General features: G+C 44.7%; 1 protein-coding gene across 1 annotated transcript in view; it reads left to right on the top strand.

Annotated features, from left to right (window-relative positions):
• Window positions 1–16,334, top strand: part of SMOC1 (SPARC related modular calcium binding 1) — a 133,016-nt gene extending 116,682 nt beyond the window's left edge. The window contains exons 11-13 of the mRNA XM_075712416.1: window positions 7,782–8,029; window positions 14,181–14,231; window positions 16,230–16,334. Of these exons, the coding sequence (XP_075568531.1) occupies window positions 7,782–8,029; window positions 14,181–14,231; window positions 16,230–16,246 (316 nt within the window). The 3' untranslated portion in view covers window positions 16,247–16,334. The remainder of the gene's footprint in view (window positions 1–7,781; window positions 8,030–14,180; window positions 14,232–16,229) is intronic.
• The last annotated feature ends 6,424 nt before the right edge of the window (window positions 16,335–22,758 follow it).

Raw genomic sequence — 22,758 nt, 5'->3', positions numbered from 1 at the left:
GTCTCTGTGCAATGAGTCCTGCCTTCCAAGTTTCCCAAGGGGAGGAACGTCCTGAGCCTTCTCTTCAGGAATATCCGAAATTGTCTGGATGACCTAAGTTGACTTTGGCAGTGGAAATGAGAGCTCTTTTCCAAGATGAAGGGATAGTTTACCTATTGGGTTAATAATTTCCAGCCTTAAAAACTAACAAAATACTGGATTTATGACAGTGCTTACTTATCCTGTATCTCCCTGGCCCAGGTTTGCTGAGAATGTCATGTTGAAAAGAAAAGCTAGAGATCTGGCTATCTGATTTTTCTTAATGTCAGTTTTAATGTCTTAATGTCAGTTTTCTTATTTGTGACAGAAGCTTCACTTATTGCAGGCTATTCTCCATCTTTGCCATCATGATGGCAGAACAGGTTCTGTATTTAAACATACACTGGTTCCCTCTGTAGCCTCCCTCTTTCTGTTCCTTTACAGTGTTCAGTATTTCATCCTCCTGGGCCTTTTTTAGAGTTTGAACAATGCATCCAATGATCTAAGGTAAATTTTTAACATATCACCAGCAAAGCTTATGCCTGTTGCAGAGGGCAGGCCAGGCAAACAGCAAGCTGTACCCCCATGTCAGTTGGCCCCATGTATTGTCCTATGTATTTTAATCAATCAGAGAAGTAGCAAGTAGGGTTTTTAGGGAAGGGGGGGAGTATTCCTGTTTCTCCGTGGCAGAAAGATGATACTGGTATACAATATGCATCTTTAGTATCAACATTAAAATATGGGATCAAATGCAGAGAAGAGCCTTTCCGAAGTGTCAAGGGCTGAAAAAGCCTAAGAGTGAGAATCTTAAGGAGCTCAGCCTTCCTCAGGGTATTAAAGGAAAAAAAAAAAGGTTGAAAGGTGATTTTGTATAGTCTGAGTATCTCCACAGGGACAAAAGCTCTGCAGGCTCTTTAGTCTAGTGGGGAAGAACATGATTAGCTGAATATAAACAAACTTGTGACCAAAATTTCTTTAAAGTGAGGGCAATTCTAAGGCCGAATGAAGTCATGAGGGAGGTGACAGATTTCCTCTCTCCAAGGCTTTCATCTTAGGCCTGATGCCTTTCAGAAAGACTTGTTTTGGTCAAACCCGAGTTATGGTCCTAAGAGTAATTTGATTCACATTCTGTCAGTGTGATATACAGGAAATCATAGATGACCCCGCAGCCTTCAGTCTGAATCTGGATATGTGGTGTGAAAACTTGCATTTTCTGAGTGTCTTCATCTTGAAGACTTTACCTATTTATGCTGCAAAGGTATCTGGCTTTGCAATTAATGTCCATATAAACCTGTTTTGAGGGGGGGGAAGGGAGGAGCATGGGGAGAAATAGAGATCTGCATTTAGAATACTACATAGAGCTGTGCTAAACTGCACACTTCATACTTGGACACACAAAAACAATCTAGTAGCAGCAAAGTGAGGCTGTACAACTTGGATTGCTGCAGGCCATGTAAGTAAAACCTGATAAGACTTTTTTTTATTGGGCATGCTTAAAACAACCTTGTAATCCCTTATAGGTCTTGTCTCGTTTAAGCAAGTTCAAAGCTATTGACTTTAATTGAGTTACTCTTGCTTTACAATAATGTAAATGAGATGAGAACTTCCCTTCCTTGTGGCCCTGGTTTATATTACAGCAAAATAGCCAAGCAGACTTCATTTAGACTTTTGAAACAGAAAATCTCTGGTAAAGTTCATTCTTAATTTTAAGTTTATGTAATAACTCCAAGGCACATCTTGTTACTGTATGTTTTCACAGTAATTAAGGGAGCGCTTGTAGGAAATTGGTTTATTAACCAGTGTTTGGTATCTTTTTTGAAAAGACACATAGTTGAAATTGTTCACATATAAATCCTATATAATAGGAACAGCACTTTTTAAAATTCAGACTTTGCTTTAGTGCATTTTAGTCTATTTTCTAATTTGGACATATTAATATCACACAGGGTCAAAGCTAAAATAGACCAAAGGGGATCCCGGCCTGGGTTTCCCTGATCTGAGAAACTCTCTTCAGTCCCTGCCAATTCAGAAATGAATTTTAGTTGCCACAATGCGTACACTAAGGATTGCTACAGTATCAGCAAAAATATTAATGCCCTGTGGAATTTTGGGTTAAAAGGGCATCTTACAACAGCCACCCTTATCATGTAACACAGCAGCTGTGTCCCTTCATTTTAAGTTGCCAATTATTCCCCATGTAATAGCCCTGAAAAGTACTTCAAAAAATTGGCCCCGAGGTCCCCTTTCATGCTCTAGTTGCGCAGTTTGAAGCAGGCAAGCACAGCTCAGCACATCTCCAGGGTGTTCTGAAGCCAAGCCATGTTTTAATAAAGATTGACACTTTCAAACAGCGCAAGGAAGTTAATGCCCAACTCCTATTGCATTTCAATTGAAGTTGGATACCAACTTCTCTTTGTGCTCCTATGGAAATTCTAGCCTAATTAAAGATACAGGAGAGTTCATGTAAGAGGAGGTTCTTTGAACAGTCAATGAGGAGTGAAGGGAGGTGATTTTAAAACCTTCTAAATGATTTATCCCACAGTCCTCAGAAAAGTGTGTCCAGAATAATGTTTCATACACAACTTAGCTGGAGGAGAGGAAGAAACTGGGCCTGTAATAGGAAGATAACTTAAGTTTTAACTGTAGATGAATTATGCATTCCCTGTAATGAATTTGGACTGTATAGTACCCTTTTGTTTAGTCTGAACACAGCTTAGTTTTCTGTTGGCTTCTTGATTCTTTGGCTACAGGAAAGGGAGAATAATAAAACAAATACATGATCCTTTTGCAGTTCCATTAGAGTAATCCTCTTTGATTCAAGCCATGTTCCACTGTTACAGCTTTTATAGACTAGACAACCACAAAGAAAAACAAAAGGACTGTAAGAAGTGGAGGCAGAGTAAGAACAATTCTGAATTTTACCTCAGCTTGTTGAACTGTTACCGCTTTCCACTGCTCCCCCAGGCACCTTGCTGGACATCATGAATGCTGCCATGGGCATTGGCTGGCAGGGTCAGTCCTATCATTTCTTTAGCTTCACTCTCATCCGTCCTTTGTTCATTGACAGCAGCAAGCAAAGTATATATCCTTGAAAAATATTTTCAAGTCATAGGAACTTACAGCTTCAAGTCCTGTAGACATCCTGACCACAAACATACCTTGTGAGTTAGGAGTGGAAGCTGGACTAATTTTTTTTCTACTCTTGCTTCAGCTAGCAGCTTCTTGTCATCAGTGTTCTTTCATCCCGGAACAGCTCCCTCTGGTTTATAGTCTGTTTGCAGTCTAGAGTTAGGTGATGTTAGGCTGGTCTTACTCCCCTTTCCTCTCCCTCAGCTGCTATTGTTGCTACATAAAGTTTGTTCTAAAGGTCTTCAAACAGATAATCATCTGCTGAGTACTTCAGAGATTGCAACCTTGCTTTCTCTCAAAGCGGTATTTTGTATTAGGATTTTCTGTCACTGCAACAGTACTGTGGGTCCGTGCAGCCTGTGCAGTGGGATGCAGTGGGGCTGCAAGTGTTCAGAGAGCAAAGGATCAGCTTTGGTAGGAATGGACTTCAGTTTACTCAGTAAAATTTAGTGGGGCGTATTACACTTTGACAGCACAGTTCTATGGAGGATAATGTGATTGCATACTGTACACGGTTCAGTACGCAAGTAATGTCTGACACTTGCTGCTCTTGTGTACTTTATGCTATATATCTCTCCTTCTTCCCTGCTCCTTCCCACTGAGTTAACTCCTGCCTTCTTGCAAGGGGCCTCAAGGGCTGGAAAGCATTACAGACTGCATGCAAAGTGCATATTCAAGCTATTTGATATTTGGGCACATTCTTCTCTCTCTGCACCAGAATTCCGTGCAGCTGCAAAAAGTGCATGCATGCCCATGTTTTTTCATAGCCTCTTTGCTTTCTCCCTGTACCCCAGTTACACCAGATGATATGAAGGTGTTCTGTGGAAGTATGTCTCAACTGGAAAGTATTATTGTTAAAAGTAACAGTACTTAACCCACGTATCTCCAAGCATAAGCCACCTAAGAAATAAGTATTCTCCTCCTATGAGGGAGCTAATAGCAAGTTATACAGGAGGAGGAGCAAAAGCCTACTTAGAGAAGACTATATACTTGATGCCAACAAATTAGTAAGAAAGCTGAGAGAGCAGGTTCCCTGTCCTAGGCTGTTAATGACAGACCATGCTTCTCCTCGTTTTTGGACTGTGGGTGGGCTTAATCTGCATAATGGAGCTAAACTTGCTGGCTCGTGTATGGAAGTGATCCAGCAATAGCAGGTTAGATTTGGAAAATCAGCTTGCACAGAGCTCTTTGCTTCCCCAGCACTCATTCTTTAGGATTGATTGTTTTGCCATAGAGTGTTAAAGAGGAACAATTAGGAAGAAAAGTAAGTAGAGCAGTAATGTAGTCAACATGAGAAGACCAAAAAGGCTGTCTGCATTTTTGTAATGCCTGTCTTTACTAGGTCTTACCAAGCTGCTACAGCGCTGAGACTGGAATTCAGTGGATTTTTGTGTGACTGGTGTTAGAGCAAGAGATGTTGTTTTGCTGGGAGTTGAGAATGTACAGGGCAGCTTTGTTCTCTCTTGGTTTTTCTGATTTCTTTATGTTCTGGATGAGTACAGAGGCAGCTCAACAAATGAAGTTTGCATCTGAGGGCTGATTTATTTCTCTTGCAACAGCAATGGAGAGGTAATAGAGGGAAATTCCCCTGGAATACTCCTGTAAAGTCTGTGCTTGCAGGATAATTAGAGCCCGCAGATTTATTTCAGCTGACCTGGCAGGTATGGTTGTTGTCGTGGCACATCATCAAAGCTAGGTGGCTTAGCAGTGCTGTGAAGTTGCATGAATTCATGTTTCATGGATGGTGCGATGGTGCATAACTGTCTTGCATGGGCAGACGTCAAAGTCAAGATAGTTAGATATGGTGTTGTAACCTCAGCCTTCTTCAGTGTATCATATAATTTCACAAGTCAGGAAGATATGGCTGCGCTGAGATGATGTGGTTCCTTCCTGTGCTGGGATTCTGGATGATCATCAGAAAGGGCAGGCAACTAACTCAGGAACTGCAGTCCCGCAAAGCCAGCCAATAGGAAGTGGTAAAAACTCAGAAATTACTATATCTTCCGTCCTCCTACAATCACAGCAGTTAAACTAACTCCCTTTAGCTCCATTAGCATGCTGCAGTTTTCAGCATGAACTCTCAGCATGTTTGTAATGGCAAAAATTGATGTATCATCACCTCATGAGTCAATGTATTTGTACTAGCCTGTGGATTTCCCTTATTTTCTTTATGGAAGAGCTGAAGAGAGCTATATGGCCTCTCTTGGTAACTTATAAGAGCTCCTCCTTCGTGTGCCTCTGAAAAAAAGGTGCTTTTAAGTCCTGCTTCTGAGTGTCTCTTCAGCAGATAGAGAGAAGCTTGTATTCCTGCCTGTTGTCTTTCTGCTGTGGTTCTAAGATGCTCTGCTATTTTCTCCATTTCTGCCTCTCCAGTTGTGGGCCTTCAGGAAACAAAGGGCAGGCCAAGGTGTGGACAAGGGGAATCTCGCATGCAAAAGCTCAGATTTTGTTCCTCTATCTCAGCAAAAGTAGAATATTGTCTCTTGCAATACAGAAATTCCCTGTGACTGTTGGAAACATGCTAGTCTTCAAATGATAGCCAGCTCATTTCCAAAAGGGAGAGAGGCCAATGACTGTGTTCATAATGTCATAAAAACAAGCCACAGGATGCGTTTTTATTCTTTCCTGTCATCCTGGTCTTCACATATAGCTTCAAGGCTCTGAAAAATCTGGGCACTCCCTTAGCTTCCTGGGGAGATTTTTGCAATTTCTGCTTGTCCATAGGTGGCTCCAGGGGCTTGCCTTGTATTTTGGCTCCCAAAACTAAGCCAAACTTATTACCAAGCTCTTCTTCCTCCCCCACAGTGTTTATCCCACTGTACGTTGACCAGATGCTGTGACTGAATGCCAGACTGCTTCTCAGCTAAGAATTAAATGACGAAGGACATAGTTTCAAGTAAAACCTTAGGAAAAATGTTGTGCAGTTTATTTGCCTCTCCCTACTGCGTGTGTTTACATGTTTCAAGGATCCAGATGTCTCTGGAGAGGGGCTACCTTTCTAAATTGTATGCTCATTTGTAAAAGCTATCAGAGAAGGTTAATGGGGATCTGTGTTCTCTACCTAAGCTCCAGTGCTTGCTTTCTGCATGTTGTACGCTCCCCTTCACTAGTGATTTAAATTACCACGGTAGTAGTGTGGGGTCTTTATTTTTTAGGCTCTGTAGCTGCGGTTTAGAGGCAAAACTGGTCATACTGGAAGGTCAAAAGAATTTTCTCTATTCTAGTTCCCAACAAAGAAATTTTCAGTGGCCATTGAAATATATATCCTACCAGTTTCTGAAACAAGGTTGGTGACAGTCTTGAAGTGCATTTTGTAAGGTACCGGGGTTCATATTTTCCCATCAGCTAGAATGCCCCAAACTCACACCAGAATCTGGCTGCCTGCAGCATGCAACTGTCCCTCACTCACTGCTGGGGAAGGAATTAGGCAGCAGCTGGAGGTGTCTCCTGGAATAAGTCAGAGCAACCAGTGCCAGCGTAGCGTGTCTGACTACCTATCCACTAATTTCCATGCACCGAAATGCTTTATTCTTGGGAGGAAAAAGGCTCAAGTCTGAGCCTCATTTCAGCATCATTTGAGCTTCCTCTGTTGGCACACTCATCACATGGAGAAAAGATGGACTAGCTTAGTGCAATTTTTAAAGAATTCTTTAGAAAGAGTTTCTTCCCTGGTTCTCTGTATCACTGAGGAATGGGGTTTTTTGGGTTGGTTATTTTTTTTTTTTTCAGAATTATTTTTGCAGGTTATTTTTGCAGACCACCAGACCCTGCTTAAATGGTATGACATAACAGTGCCTGTTCAGTGATGGCTTGACATTGAATGGCAGCATTCTCTGTTTGGGCGTCTTCAGCTGTTACTTTTCCTCCTGCTCCTCTTCTCCTCCTCTCTGAATATTGTTTGTTGCTGTCCACAGAAAGAAAATGTGAGCCAAATAATGTCAAACTTGTAATATCACGATGAGTAAGAAATGAAGCAAACTGAAGTTGCCAGTTCTGTAGTATTGCTTTTAATGGATTTGTGGTGCTTGTCTGCTGTGGAATTCTTGTGTATAAATCAACCATGTGAAAAGCATTAAATATGCTGAAAATACAACACAGGAGTTCAGATCATATAAATAGATACAGCAAGAATGTTGTATCTTGCCAAGGACATTTTCCAATAATGAATGTGTCTTGCATTAAATGAATTTGTTCCCTTTCTGAAGTCTAGATGTTGCTATCACAGAAACTACCGTGACAGCTGACACTCGCAGCTCTCCTGCTGGTAACTTGAATGGGAGCCCAAGTGTCAAAAGGATCATAGAGATTGCCTCTTGCCCTCTAAATGGGATCCTTCTGGGATTAGGCAGAGTTTCAGCAACTGGTGTGAGGAGAACCAGAGCTGCTGAGGGTATCAGTCTCCAGGAGTCTCTTGGCACCACTTGTTAACACTAAAGGACAATTTTAGAAAAAGTTCATCTCTCTCAAAAGAGCCTAGCTAAAAGGAGGAGATTGTAAGACCTATGTCTTTTGCCTGCTTTCAATATGGCACGGCGTGTGTCTGACTCAGCGAGCAGCTCTGGCTCCTCAGCATGTGCTTGACAGTGTTGGTGAGAGCACCCACTTGTCGGGGGCCTGTGCTTCCTCTGTTCCAGGTTCTCTGAGCCAGACCCCAGCCACACACTGGAGGAGCGAGTGGTACACTGGTACTTTAGCCAGCTGGACAACAACAGCAGCAATGACATCAATAAGCGGGAGCTGAAGCCTTTCAAGCGTTATGTGAAGAAGAAAGCCAAGCCCAAGAAATGTGCCCGACGTTTCACTGACTACTGTGACCTCAACAAGGACAAGTCAATCTCACTTCAGGAGCTGAAGGGGTGCTTGGGAGTCAGCAAGGAAGGAGGTGGGTACCTTTCCTTCCCCATTGCATGAGAATAAAAGACTTGACATGGAGTTACAGTGAACTCAGGAACTGGTTTTCTCCCAGGTGATTCAAAAGTGCCAGTCTCTGTGAGAAAATGAGTGGGATTAATACCCTTCCTTGCAAATGTAGTTCATTATTTGTGTTGTGGCTCTGTCTTCTATCCCTTATCACGGACCTTTGTGCTAAGCACTATACAGAAACAGGGCAAAACAATGAGCCTTGCCGGGGACCCTGCTTGTACTGTAGAATTCCTTGGAAACTGTAGTTCAGATCAGGTCCCTTCTGAGTAATACACTGCTAACAATATTCTGTTGTCTCAGCCATGTAGGTTGGATGATGTATGAGGCAGCACAGACCCAGTCCTTCTCCAGAGACCCTGTTGACTAACAGAAATAATATTTATTTTTATTGCTAAATCCAGCATGCAGGAAAGTGGATGACGCAGAGAGAGCAGCTCAGAAAGAAAGTGTAGGGCTGTACTGTTGCCCTTTCTCAGAGTTAAATTGCACTTTAAGATTGGGGGAGAAGTAGGCCATATGAATAACATATTTTCCTTTCTATTTAGTGCCTGAGCAACCAATCCACCCTCCTTACTTTTCTTCCTCTTTCATCTTCACCTCATCTTCTGTTGGGACCTGGACCAAACCGATATTTTTGGAAATTTTATGAATTGAAACTGTTCAACCCAAATTCAATAATTATCAGTCATTCTTGACTGTGGGCAGACTTGCTTGGCAGGAGAAGGCAAACAGGGAGATTCCAGGGGACTAATTTCCTGTGCAGGTGTTTTGGCTGTGCGGACAGCTCTTGTTATAACCGTTGTGCCAGTTGGGAAGGGTGGGTAGCTTGCTTTCTCCAGGCTTAACCTTTCCTTAGTTCTTTCCTCAGGTTTAGCACGAGTGGAAATGGAGTCAGTGCATCTGGGTGTTGGGAAGTTGCATTTTCTAGGTGCTTTGCAAACATCCCAGTTATTGTAATAAGCCTGTTGCATTACTTGTCAGCTGTGAGAAACATTCAGCCTCTCTAGCTCAGTAGAAGTTTTTTTCTTAGTCATTGGTACCTTACTGAGGAATGACATACCAAAATAGCAATCCTGTTCCTTAATTTTATTACCTTCCCAATAAGATGAATAGGCCAAATGAGTTTTATTGCTATTTGGCCTGGAATAGGCTCTCTGGAATCTGCTGCCTTGGCCAACTGACTGTTCAAAATTTAGTTTATGGAAGGGGGAAAAAAAAAGGAGAGGAGGAAGAAAATGTGAATCTTTGAGCCCATGTGAAGGGGAAAGCAAGCAGCAAGACATTGTTGTGAGTGCCTGATTGCCCAACTATTTGCTGAGAACATAGCCTTGACCTTTCATGGTTTCTTCCATTGTATGAGGACAGGATTGTGTGCAAAAAGGGGCTCTGACATTGTTTTATCATACAGTTCCACATACCTACTAAAGGCCTGGTAGGCCTTGAGGATCAAAGATATATGGGTAAGTTATGTGGAAGGAAGACCAAGGCGGGCTAAAAAGCAGTAGAGGGGGCAGTGCAGGAAGCAGGTACTAACATGTAGGAAAGAACTGAGGGATAGTGCTCTAGAGGTGCAGTAGGCGAGTTTGTGACGGATCTTTTTTAAGAAGTCATGAATTTGTGAGGTGGTAGATGACATGTTTGCTCTGCTTTCTTATTCACAAGAACTTCTGAATTAAGAAATAACCGGTAGCTTAACCCTTCTCCAACTATCCCTTATCCTGATCATGGGTGCATGCAGTCAGTCAACTAGTCCGTGTATTTGCTCTCTGTTTCTTTTTCCGTACCATGGCCTCCAAACATCTGCTGGGGCTGAGGTCACTGTGGGTCCAAGCCAAGAGCTAGTTGGGAACCTTTTTGATGATGTATTTTCAGTTGTAAACCGCCAGTCAGATGAAACCAAAACTTTTCTGGAAAAAGTTTCTGGAAAAGTTTCTGTTTCAACAAAAGCTTTGCTGGAAAGGTTTTTCTGGATTGGATGAGGGAGGGTTGGAGGGAGGCAAGGAAAGTCATCATTTCCTCTTGATATACTTCATTACAAATGAACTTGCCTCAAATGTTCCAAATCCTGGTTGAGTGTCCAGCAGCATAAGGACTAAAATGAAGTGGGTCATCATTCCAGGTGAGTGTGCCTCCTGCTAGGCAAACTCAACACTTGTAATGATTTTGAAAATAAAACTTAACACAGATTTTGTAGGGTTTGGGATGCTGAGGAAAACAAATGTTAAGGCTTCTGCATTTTTGTTAGTGTTTTGCTTTTGGGGTTTTTTTGTGGCCAGTTCCATCCAAACATGGAAATAGTGTTGCTTGAAGGAAGCACAGGGCATAGATAGATCAGCACTGTTATGTGCCTCTTGGGCACCAGGTAGTCTAAATAAATAAGATTCGTGTGGGAGGATTCAGCTGGGATATTCATAAGGGCAAACCTGAATCTGAGCTCTTTCCAGCTTAGGATCAAATCAGTCTGAGATGCATAGTTCTGCCTGTCTTCCTCTCCTCAGCAGGTTCTTGATGCCTGTGGTAACCTAATACGCGGGTGCTGCCAGTCAGTGGTTCTTCAGTGAGGAACACAGCTGTCCAGTCCACCAGCAACCCTTCTGCTTTTCCATCATTATGATGACCCAGGAAGTTGCTGGGAAATCTGCTAGGTCCGGTGGCCACTTTGCACAGCTCTTGCCCCTCTGCTTAAACCAGATATGTTTCTGTCAGGGGCAACTCAGATGGAAAAATGCCATTCCTGGATCTCAGAATGGAGTAGCCACAAAGAGCCAGCCTTTGAGGGCTTGCAGAAGCCTGCAAATGGTTTCTTAAATGGGGGCAGAACAGGCAGAGAGGGCTTGTAACTCAGAGTATGCAAGAAACAGTCTTTGCCATCATTTGATCTAGGATTGTCTGTTTGAGGAATTGTGGAAGGAAAACAGACTAATTTACAGCCTGTTAAGTTAGAATTCATCAGTGCAGTCTGCACAGCCTGAGTTAAGGGGGGAACCGTCTGTGATCAAAGAACAAATTCAGCTCTATGCGTTAGTCAAAAGGCAGGGTCCTTGAGAGGAGATAGACATGCACTGTAAAGCTTTGCTGGAAAGTTACTGGACCCAAGATTAATGGGAATCCAGTGATCTCGGAGAGGACGACTGTAGATCTGAGCAAGGCTTGTACTAGTTGTTCGGCTGCAAAATGCCAGAGTTGAGTTTTACCTCTATATTCTTCCAAATTCAGAAGACAAAGTCAGCATTTTGTGCACGCCCAAAGAGGAGCCAAGGGATTAAGCAGTGAAGAAATGTCCCTCTGCCAGCTGACAGGAAGTCTCCTTCTGCCAGTTCAGATCCCGTGATTGCTTTGCCATCCAAGAGCTTGTCAGATGGTAGGTGTTGGGCGCGCTTCACAGGCCATGAGGACTTCTGGGGTGGAACCCAGCTGCCGTCTGTGCTAACAGCCAGCTACCAAGAGCACAGTCCAGAAACAGGATCAAAATGTCTTCATTAAAAAGGGTGGGAGTGTGTGTAATTAAACAGCATGTCACTTTCTACTGGAGCTGAGCAAATACTACAGAAAGAAGGAAAAATAATGGACAGTCTAAACAGCAGATTTAATTCAGTGATGTTTGGGACCCTTCTTACTGGTATCTGCAGAAGTAACTGATTCTTTGCGTGCTTGGGAGGCTTCTGGGAATGAGGATGCTCTATATCACTGCTGTGCAAGCAGCTGTGTGGGAGCAGATAGCAAGGAGCCATCACTTGGGAAAGGCCTCCGGACCGATGATGGTAGAAAGCAGACAACAGTCTGAGAGGCTATGAGAAAACTGTAACCAGGTAATGACTGGGTTAATAAAAAGGAAATTCGAAGTACTTCTAATTACAATTAGATTAGAATGTAAATGATCTCCACTGGTTCACTGCTTGTTTTTGTTTGCCTTGTTCAGATATCCTCTTTTAGAGCTCAGTAGAGATGCTGTAGTTTGTCACCTTTAATCTTGAGGAAAGTTACTGAAGGTTAGCATGAATCAGGACATCAGTATTGTCTTGAGGCCACAAGATAAGGCTTGTGATAGTGTGTTCCTCCCCCATCAAAGGCAAGAGCTTTGCTCAGTAAGTCTGAGGAATTGTTTCTACCTATAAAAAGCTGCCAGGGTTTCCTTGGGGCTTTTCCTTTTGAAAGGCACCCGGCCAAATCCAGTGTGGCTAGAATTGTTACCCAAAATAATGTACTTGTGAGGCTGAGCAAATACCCTGTGTTATGAAACTTACTGAATGATGGGATGTTACCCTATAATACCCAAGGACTTCCCAGGTATATGCTAGTAGCCCACTTTCACCATGTGCCATAGTCCTTCCTCTCTTTCATGTCAACTTTATGCTTGGTGCGGCGGTGTTTTGGTGGGGTTTTGTCTTCTGTGGGTGTGTGTGGCTGGCTTGCGTTCATGCTGCAGGCAGCCAGCTGAAGGTGATACTCTCTGCCTTTGGAGCGACAGGCGATGAGCTTCAGGGTAGTTTCCCAGGACGGATGTATGGGGCCAGACCCACGGAAAGCAGAGAGCCCTACCAGGCTGCCGGAAAGGCGTGCCCTGCCCAGCCTGCAGCATCCCTCCCATTTCAGGGGTGGTCCCTGCCTTTTGTATCAACTTACCTGGAGCGCCTCGCCTCTTTCCGCAGACAAACAGGCCTCATTCACAGCAGCGCACAATGGTCTGAGCCGCACTGGGTGCGAAAGGTGGCTTTTTTTGGGGTGCCTTCTGCCTTGCCCAGGCAGGCGGCCGGGGCCGGGCCGTGCGCGGCCCAGCAGCGCCCTCCAGGGCCCGGCCCCGGGAGCGGCCCGGCCGCCGCGGCTCCAGCCGGCCGGAGGGTGCGGCGGCTCGGAAAGGCCCCGGGTTTCTATTGCCAGCCCCCGGGAGGGTCCCGGTTAGCTCAGAGGAATCTGTCTCTTGGCAACAGCGCTCTGCTTTGCATACACGGGCCCAGAAATAAGCGAACACCGGCGGTTCCTCTGATCTCGCCAGGGCAGATGGCCGATACAAGGCCGGCGTTCAGGGGCCTTGAAATAACTTACCGTGTTTATACAGTTTCTCTTATTAACGATCTCGAAAGCCAACAGGCTGTGCTCTGCAACCGGTTTCAAACTCAGCCACCGCCACCTTTCTTTCCCTCTCTCTTTTCCTTGCCAGCGGTTCCACTTCTGTCCTGCAGCCCAGCCTCCCGTCCCCCGGGGCTTCCCCGGTCTCGCCCCTGCTCTCTGAGCTTCTGCTTACCTTGCTCTTGCACAGAGCTAAGTTTGCTTTAGCTGTGAATGCGCGAAGTACTTAATGAGCAAAGTAAGCTGTGCAGTCGGGTCAGATGCACGCACAAATGGAAGATAAGTCTTAGGCTGGGCTGGAGTGGAGGGTGGCAGCCGGCTTAGTGCTTCTGGCTGGGAGCAGGAGTTGCCATTTCCAGGTAAACCCTCATCTGAAATCAGACCAAGCAGCTAGCAGGAAATGTAACACGCTCCTATAATCGCTGAGCTGTCTGTACCCAGTACATGCTAGGAACAGGTTTATTGTTGATTGTTGAGGTGAGAGCCCTTGTCATGAGCTCCGACTGGTGCAGGGTATGTGTGCCTCTATCTCATGATGCAGTCACAGCTCTGCAGTCTGTCTGTGCCCTTCTGCCAGGTATGAGTTCAGGTCTTTGATTTTAGGCACCTGCTTGATTGTTTGGTCCAAGCTAAAGATTTAGTAAACTTGGGCTATCTGTATTGCTTACACCTTCATTGTTCTGGCTGCCCTCTGTCTACATGACCTTTTTTTGCTTGCTCTTAGCAAAAACTGTTGCGGGAAACTTCACGGCACTACTTGCATCCTTCCTTTCTTCTTCTTCTTCCTCCTTCCACAGTTTAGTTTAACCTTGTAATTGTTGCTTCTTGCCCTCTGGATTTACAGTACCAGGTATTCAACATCTCTCATCTCAAGCACATTAGTCTGACTCTTGCATGTGAATCTTAAGGAGTGCTGGCAGGGCTTGCTGTGTGCACACTCAGAGGAGCTCCTTTGAACCTGCCTTCTGGCAGCAGACAATGGGGAGGCTCCTTTGCCATGCCACGGCATTTATTGCCTTTAATATGGTTCTTGGATTTTACAGGTAGCCTGAGCAGTTTCCCCAATGGAAAAAGACAAGGCCTTAACCCTTTCAGTGAGTATCTTGTCAAAATGTTTCTTTTTTTTCTGTGATAACCATGTATCCCAAAATTCATTCTCCCCTGCTCTCCTATGTTCACAAATATCAATATAGAAACAGCTGGAAACCAAAGTTGTTCATAAGAGGTGTGAATGTAATAACAGGCAGCTCAGCTGCATCATCTCGAAGCCCAGCACTGTGTCTTCAGCTGGGGCAGACAGTACGTTGCTAAGGAATTAGAATAGGATACAGAGCTATGGGATGAACACTCTCCTACCCTATTCTCCCTGCTTCTAGCAAGCAATGATTTAGGTGATTTGTTGTGTTTACATTACATTAGTCCATGGACAAGTCCCCATGAAGACTCTTCTCTGTCCTGGTGAAGCTCTGCTCTCCTCTGTATTTTGTGGCAGTGAATCGCGCCCTTTCATCAGGCATGAAGAGAACAACTTTTCTTTGTTTTGCTTTTAGACCTGCTGCCTTATGGTTTCATTGGGTGTTTCTCATTTTGGATTGTGAGAAACAGTGAGTGGTTCTACCCTGCCTGTCTTTCTCCTGCCACTTGTTGTTCTATAGCCTTCGAACATATGTCTAGTTAGATTCCTTCCCGTGTTGAAAAGACCTAGGCTATGTATGTGCTTACTGTCAGAAGTCTTCCCATACCTCTTGCTGTTCTCCTTACCTTTCCGGGTACCTTCTCTGGTCCTGATGAGATGGGCTGAACAGAGAACTGAAGATAAAGATCAGCTAAGCCTTATACATTGATGTAGTGATATTTCCTGGTGTGTCCTCAGTTCTGAGCATGTATTTGGGTTTTGTCTGCTGCTAAAAGCTGAGCAGAGGCATTAAAAAAATTGTGTACTGTGGCTTCAACTTCTTTCCTACTCACTCAGACTGCTTAGTGTAGGACAGGTCATCCCCGCTCCCCACTCATGTACTGCATTGCATGTATAGACATTGAAGTTAATTAGCTGTTTTTTTGAGCTGGTCATTGAGTACTGTGAGCGCCTTTTGGAGAGCTGTGCAGTCAATTTCAAATATGAATATCTGGAATAATTTTGCATTTGACAATATTCACCCGCCGTGGCAGGGCATGTCGATTAGCACCAATCCCAGTGAGGCCTGTTTGGTAACCTTTCTCCTTTCTGAAAACCAATCCATACTTCTGCCTTCTCTTCACCATGTTTTCACCTGTAATTAATTCACAGAGCTCTCGCTCTGATCCCATAAGAGTTTTGATTCTTTAAGAACCTTTGATGAGGGGCTTAACAAAAGCTTTCTGAAGAAATGAGTGCACCTGTCTGCTCACTAAGCAGCACCCTTGCATCACCCACTGGAACACTAAAAGCCCAGCAGGGTCCTGGGGCCCCCGGCTCCAAGTACGCTGTATCCCTGCCGCAGATTCAGTACCTTGGTGGGCTTCCGAGTGCCTGGTGCAGACAGGTCTCTAAGGACCATCGAGCAGAGAGACTGCTGCATTGTGCTGTTGCGGAGGTGGGGAGCGGTGGCTTGCCCTCGCCCTGCATGCCTGCCTGCTTCGAGGCCTGCGTGCCTGCTCCGGGAGGAGGCAGCTGGCTGCGGCTCATGGGGGAGATGGTGGCAGGGCAGCCTGGCAGCAGTGGGCTTCTGCATCGGCCATGGCAGGCGGAAGGGCAGAGGGAGAGATGTCAGACCTGTTGTTTGCCCAGACTGTATGCCCATTTCCAAGGAGGGGGAGGGAGAAGGAGAGGGAGAGGAAAGTGGTGGTTTATGTTTAAAAATACATCAGTCCCTAGGGCTCTGTGTGACTCATTCAATGTTTTTTTCAGCAAGGCTGTCTCATTAGCCCCTGATTGTTTTCAGCCTCACAGCTTACTCTGGGATCTCAGCCTTCTGAGGCTGCGGCTGCAGCTGCAGCAGAGGTTGTACTGTATCTTTATCAGTCAGGTACCCTTTTGGTTTTAATTTGCCTTTTCCTCACTTTCTCTGCTTTGTTTTGTTTTTTTTTCCTCCTTTCCCACCCCACCCTTTCAGTAGGTCGCCTGGTGTAGCAGCAGAAGACAAGAAGGGAAGGCCGGAGCTGACCCAAAGGAAAGAAAGATCCAGCAACAGATGGACAGACACCTTGCTGCTTGTGAGCAAGCATGCAGCATCAGCAATATCCAACGTAGCAGAAGTGGCACCCAGAATGTTTGCACTTTCTAATAATTGGTTTGGGTTTGGGTTTATTTTTAATTGCTTTTCAATGCCATTATCTAATACTTTGGAGAGTGGGGGGAAGAAGGATCATGACTTTTTAAAATTGGAACAGCTACTGATGACGTAAAATTGAGTTCACTGGGACTCAAAGAAAGAGAATTTTATATACTGTATATAAATATATATGTAAATTGTACAGTTGTCTTGTACAGGGGTTGGAGTCACTGTTCTGTTCCTCCCTTTGCTTTTGAAGGCTGTTAGGGTTAGAGGGACACTTTGCATTTAATGAATTACCAGAAATGCATTAATTTCTGCCACCAAACCATCATTCAGTTGCAAACCTTAACACCCCCATGCAAAAAGGAGCAAGTATATCAGTATGATCTGTGCTTGCAGATGTGCACACAGTGCCCCAGATACCAAATGCTTCTTGGGAACTGCTGAACCCCTTTTTTTCTTACCATAAAGCCCTGTGCAACTCACAGGCAATTGGGCTTTTGGGAGAGCACGGATTTCACCTAAGTATTTGTGCACTGCAAAACTGCTTAAAGTAGGGATAGAAAAGGGTTGTATTAAGGACACACAAAAGTAATTTCTGCACCTGTTGCAAGTTGGGCAGAAATGAATTGCAAATGCATTGCTATCCAGGCTCAGAAGACGTGCTTAGCAAAGAGTGTGCCATGCCTCGGGAATCTAATGCTGTAGGAAGAATGTAGGAGCTGTAGGCCTAGTAGAGTCAGCAGAGTGAAGTCTTGCATCTTCCTCTCTGACGAAGTGTTCATCTATATGTTGTACAAGAATAAAAATACTGAGAAGCCTGCCAAAAGCAGCATCAGCGTGCCTGTTGCTTTGCTGAAGAGCAAAGAACGTATTTGTCAGTGCAGAAAGACACAATCATGCTGCTGGTCCCCGAGAGTCTGGTCTACTCATGTTTCAATGCTACAGCTTGGGCCATGTTCACTGGTGAAGGTTGGTCTGCGATGGCTATTCTTGTCTTTGGTTGTTGTGAATCTCAGACTCCTCTCCTGCACAGTGGTGTGCCTGCCTGGCTTAGAGTATCCACTTCACCTGATTCACTGTTATCAGTACCTACTGTGCTATCATGCTCCAGCATCACGGTACAGTAACAGTGAAGATTTCAACTGAGGAGCCTGGTCTCTTGCAGGCCACAGGGGCCGTTTCAACTACCAGCAGTTTTTCCAGAGTTGTTTCTTGCTTAACCTCAGATATGTCAGCAATAGGGCAGGGACACCCATATCAGCAATCCTAGGTTTGGGCAGAGTGTTTTGGACACAGTGTTTTGCTCTGTGCCTTTCCAACCACTGACAGCACTTGCCTGTTCACAGGAAATGTCCTGAGCAGCCTCCCACTTCAGACCTGGTGATCCTTGCGCCACTCTTGAACCTGTAGTCCGAGATGATGACATGCCATGCTAATATGAGATCACACCAACAATTGCTTGTAACAGCATTGCGTTACTGTAGAGACTGAGCTTGTCCCTTGAGGCTTTGTTGCTTTGGTAAAAGATGTGCAACACAGCATCTTCACTCTGTGGCATGTCATGATGATAGCATGAGATAAACGCATCACATCAGGAGTGTCCTGATGCAGTAAGTTCGTGCCTTGTTGACAGAATGGAAAGTTTAAAAAAAAGAAAAAACAAACCAAAAAATCTTTCTATAAATAGCTGTTTGGGGATAGTAATAACTCTTCTTCTGGGAAGTATATTGGAGCTAAGTAAAGCATTTGGCGTGGTTGCAAACACCTCTGGTAATCTCTGAAGTATAGATCACACCACCATAATATAAAGAAGTTGTCTCTTTAGCAAGAGCAGATCCTGCTGCTAGATCTTCATGGTTTCTCTCATACAATGTATGTGCTTTTTTGGCCTGCAAGCTCCCATCTTCTTGATTGCATCTTCTCTTTTTGAATGCCCAGGGCACATCTTTTGTGTGTTGAAATTATTTGGTTTAGTGTATAGTTAGAAATGTCCCTGTCACTCATTAATCCTATTGTAGGAGTAAAGAATGAATCCAACTGTATAAAAAAAACCCTCTCCTTTTTTAATATGCTAGTTTTAGGAATTAAAAGCTCTGGATGCTGGGTTGGTGTGTGGTGGGGTTTTTTTGTTGTGGTTTTTTTTTTTTTAAATGTATAGTTGCATCCAGCAAAAGCAGCCACATGAATGCCTAGGAGTTCTGTCAGCCAGCCACTGGGGCCAGGCAATGCCCCACAAGATTGCGGGGGGAGTGCAGAGCTGCTAAAAGTCACTGCATCTTTTCTTCTGGAAATGTCAATAAACCAGCCAGGCAACACTCCTGCCTGTCACATAAATCCTTCTGCAGACCTCCTTTTTCTCATCCTTGTGTCCTTCCACTCCAAAAGGCCTGCATTCACATGTAGCTTGCAATTAAAATTGGGTCAGTTCTTCAAGGAAGCCAAACAAGGGGTGGCTGTTGATGTTAGCTTTGGTATTGGTGGGTATTTGTGTTGCTACACTAGAGCTGACTTTATGGATGGATTTGGGTCCAAGTATTATATTGCTTTCCCCTTCACATTCACAAGACAAGTCCAAGTCCCCACATCCTGACTTGCTGGGTTTGCACAGGCCTCTGGGCAGCTTCTGGCCACACTTGTACGTTGGCATGCAAGACCCAATCAGCATGATTGCGTAACATCCAGATAGAGGTTGGGTAACTTGTTCTGGGTTTGCGTGTTGGAAGATCATGCAAACAGTACTGGTCCCGATTCATATAACCCATCCCGTGAGCTGTCCAAACAGTCTGTACTCATCAGAAGAGAGCAGTGCCTCAGCTCCCCTCTTCCCTTGTTGCTTTTATTGCCAGATAACTGGTCAGTCCACCTGGCTGCCAGGCCAAACATGTCCTTATCTGGTGGTGGTAAGCATTCTTCTGCTCTGCTTTGCATCAGTAGCATCCTACTGAAGTTAGGGCATGGGGAGTGTCAGCGTTGTGCCTGGAAACAGACCCTGGGCATGTCTCTCCTCATCCTTCAAGTCCTCCTGGGCCTCTCCAGCTCTACTTTGAATGACAGCTGAAAACAGCTGGGACAGAGAAGAGAACCAGGGCTCCACAGTGCAAGTCATCTGCTCTTCCTGCCAGAAGCAAAAATCTTTCCTTTTTTGCTGATCCTCCAAGGGTGTAGTGTGTTGGAGGGAACTGCATTACAGTGGGATTCATCTGTGTGAAGGCACCACTTTCCATGGCCTGAGTTTATATTGAACTTACCCTGCCCCAGCACATTTCTGCCTATGGTGTTGTTTGTTAGACTGAAAGGCATCTGTTTGATTTTGGTTTTGTAATAAAATAGATAACTTTTGCTCCAGTGTCTTGTGGTGGTTTCTTGTTGAATCTTTATTTCCAGAACTTATCTCTTTCACGTACTGTTGTGTTACCTATGCAGTGCTGTAGGAGAGGGAAGGGTACTTTCCTGCTCTCGGAGTCATGTGTCAGTCTTTGGTTGGGATCTGAGGTCGTTGGATGTTTCTCTCCTGTGTGTAAGCCTCCAGGTTGAATTGAAACATGCCCCAGAGTGCTTCTCTGCGGTTTGATGACAGCTGCCTGAATCTGCCCAGGCTGTTTCGAAAGGCTGTGAAGCTTCAGCAGGAGAGTGGAGGTGACTTCAGAAGGTTGGACCCACAGCCAAGTGGGATCTCATAGCACAGTCTCCCTAAACCAGGGAGAGAAGACAGGAACTGCATCTCCCATCTCATCCCCACTCACCTTGGAAGCCTTCGTTCTTTACTTTTGCAGGTCAGGCCTCACTACATGGGAGCCTGAATACTGTAGTCTAGGTGTTGTCCAAAACCTTTTAATCCCCAGAGGTGACAAGTTAGCAAGCTATTCTGGGAAGCTGCTGCTATTGTAAAACATGCTATTTCCTAGGCTACAGGGAGGTGCTATTCATCAGAGGCTGCAGCACCAGGTCCCTGACAGAAGAGGACACACCATTCCCATCAAGCAGATATGACCAGTTTTCTCATCACTATGTCATTTCACTTGATCACATGTAAATCTCTTGCAGTTAACAAGGAATCAACTCATTTATTGCACATCGATGGGGAGGCAATTGCAGTCCCAAAGGGAGGCTTTCTGCTTGTATAGTAGTCACAGGCTGGCTTGTTTGTAGATGGACAGAGAGGGGGTCTGCTAAGACTGTTGTCTTTAGATGCAAGTTCAATAATGAAAGGAGAAAATGCAAGGATGACTGACAGCCATTGTGGATTTGTCAAGAATGAAATGGCAAACCAAGCTAATTTCCTTGTATTACCAAGGTAACGAGTTTTGGGCTAAGGGAAAAGCAGTAGTTGTCATCTTTGGAGTTCTGCAAGATGTAATTAAAACTAGGAAAAGAATATTAAAAAAAAAAAAAGCAATTCTTTGGCCATGCTTCCTGTTTCTGGGGTCAACTCTGAGAGGCCTTCACCCTTCCCTGGTGGTGCAGTCATTCTGTAAGCAAGTCAAAAAAGAAATACAAAGAGCTCACTTCTGCTTCTGCTCTGACAATGATATTGCCAGAAGACTTCTCCTCCCTGCCTCTTTCCCCCTTATCTTTGACATAACTAACAAAATCTACACACAGAATCCTGACCTTCTGACTTCTCAGCAGCCAGCCCTTGCAAGCCATTTCAGGCAAAATAACTTGGCAACCCTCCAAAAGCTGATATTAAAATGGACGGTGGGATCTGCAGAAGTGGTGCTCCTTCATTTGGAAAACACATTGAAAACAAAGTGTGTTAAAAAAACACCGCCTCGGGAACGAGGAGTATAACAGCAAGAATTTTCTATGGAGTGTTTGCCAGAAAACCTGAGGCTGGCTGCTTTGGGAAGCAATGATGCTGTCTGCCATTCTGTATCCAAGGGCCTGGTTACTGATTTCAATGGCTGTTTTTGTTTTTCAAAAGTGCCTTGCCCATGCACACCAGGAGGTGTCTAGCTTTCATTCAGAAAACAGTATCAGCTCTGTGCTACATGTTGCAGCACATACCTATATCCCCACCTCCCACAAAAGCACGAATGAACATTTATTCCATGTTGTGTTGTTCTTTCAGCACATTGGGACCGGGCTGAGGGTCTTCTGGCTCTCAGCCCAGGCGGAGGAGCTGCGGCCTCGCTGCATACTCAGCCAGTTGGCATCCCCTTGAGGACAAGGCACTAGTGGTGGGTGGCTCTCTGCTCGCTGCCTGAGCTGGACCTGCACTCTGCTGCAGGCAGAGGGGTGCGTGCTGGGTGTTGAGGGAGGCAGAAGTTTGTGGCTCCCAGAGGTTGAGGTTGCCTCCTCTCTGGTGCCAGCAGGAATAGCAGGCCCAGATCTCCTGCATGCAATTCACAACTAGGTGGCCCTAGTTTGGAGCTCAAAAGCTCCTCAGTGCAAGGTCTGGGAGTCTGGAGGGCAGATGAATTCAGCTCACCTTACTAAAACAGACATATTCACCATGGAGTCACCATCCCTGGAGGTGTTCAAAAAATGGGTACACGTGGCACTTTGGGACACGGTTTAGCGGGCATGGTGGTGCTGGGTTGATGGTTGGACTGATGATCTTAGAGGTCCTTTCCAACCTTAATGATTCCTAGTTTTTACTCTCATTAAAAAATAATCCAGCTACCAAGCCAGGAAGCATGAAATTATTACTCTACCCTTAATTGGTTTAGTGGTGGACTTGATAGTGTTAGGTTAATGGTTGGACTGGATGATCTAAAGGTCTTTTCCAACCTAAATGATTCTATGATTCTAAATTCAGTCCCAGTACAAAACAGATCCTTAATTCATTGCTTTTTACTATGTGAATGAAGGACTCAGAACTGTGCATGACCTTCGTCTTCAGTTTGGTGAAATGAGTTCTTCTGTAGCATCTCAGTGCTGTGCTTCAAGCAATAAAAACTGCAGAGTCTGAATGTCCATTATACAGGACAGCTCTGGCTTTGCATAGCACGAAGTACCATTGCTATGTCTCTCAGAGATGACTTTGGCTGGGACCACTCAAGTAATCCCTGCTGACTTCACCATGTCAGAAAAGAGTTGATGCAGCATTTGGCTGGAGAGATGGAGCTATTTCTGAAGTGACTTGGATGATCTCGCTATGAGCTGGCAGGTTGTAACAGGCAAAGCTATGTGAAGGTGGCTGAAGTTTGATCTGTTCATCTGCAGCCCAACGTGAACATGAATTTTTGCACCTCTTGAGCTGTTATGATTGTTTCAAGTGTTCAGATGTTTGCTGCAAGCTTTTTCTCCTCGAAATGCAGTTGAATACCAGACCTTTGTGAGATGAGTTAATCGAAAGTACTTAGACCCCAAAAAATAAAAATAGCAATGAATTCAGAAAACTGGTGAGTGGGCTTTGTAA

The sequence above is a fragment of the Pelecanus crispus genome, chromosome 6 (genome assembly GCF_030463565.1).
Source record: "Pelecanus crispus isolate bPelCri1 chromosome 6, bPelCri1.pri, whole genome shotgun sequence".
NCBI lineage: Eukaryota > Metazoa > Chordata > Aves > Pelecaniformes > Pelecanidae > Pelecanus > Pelecanus crispus.
Note: the sequence above shows the minus strand (reverse complement) of the source record. Positions and strands in the feature narration are given on the sequence as shown.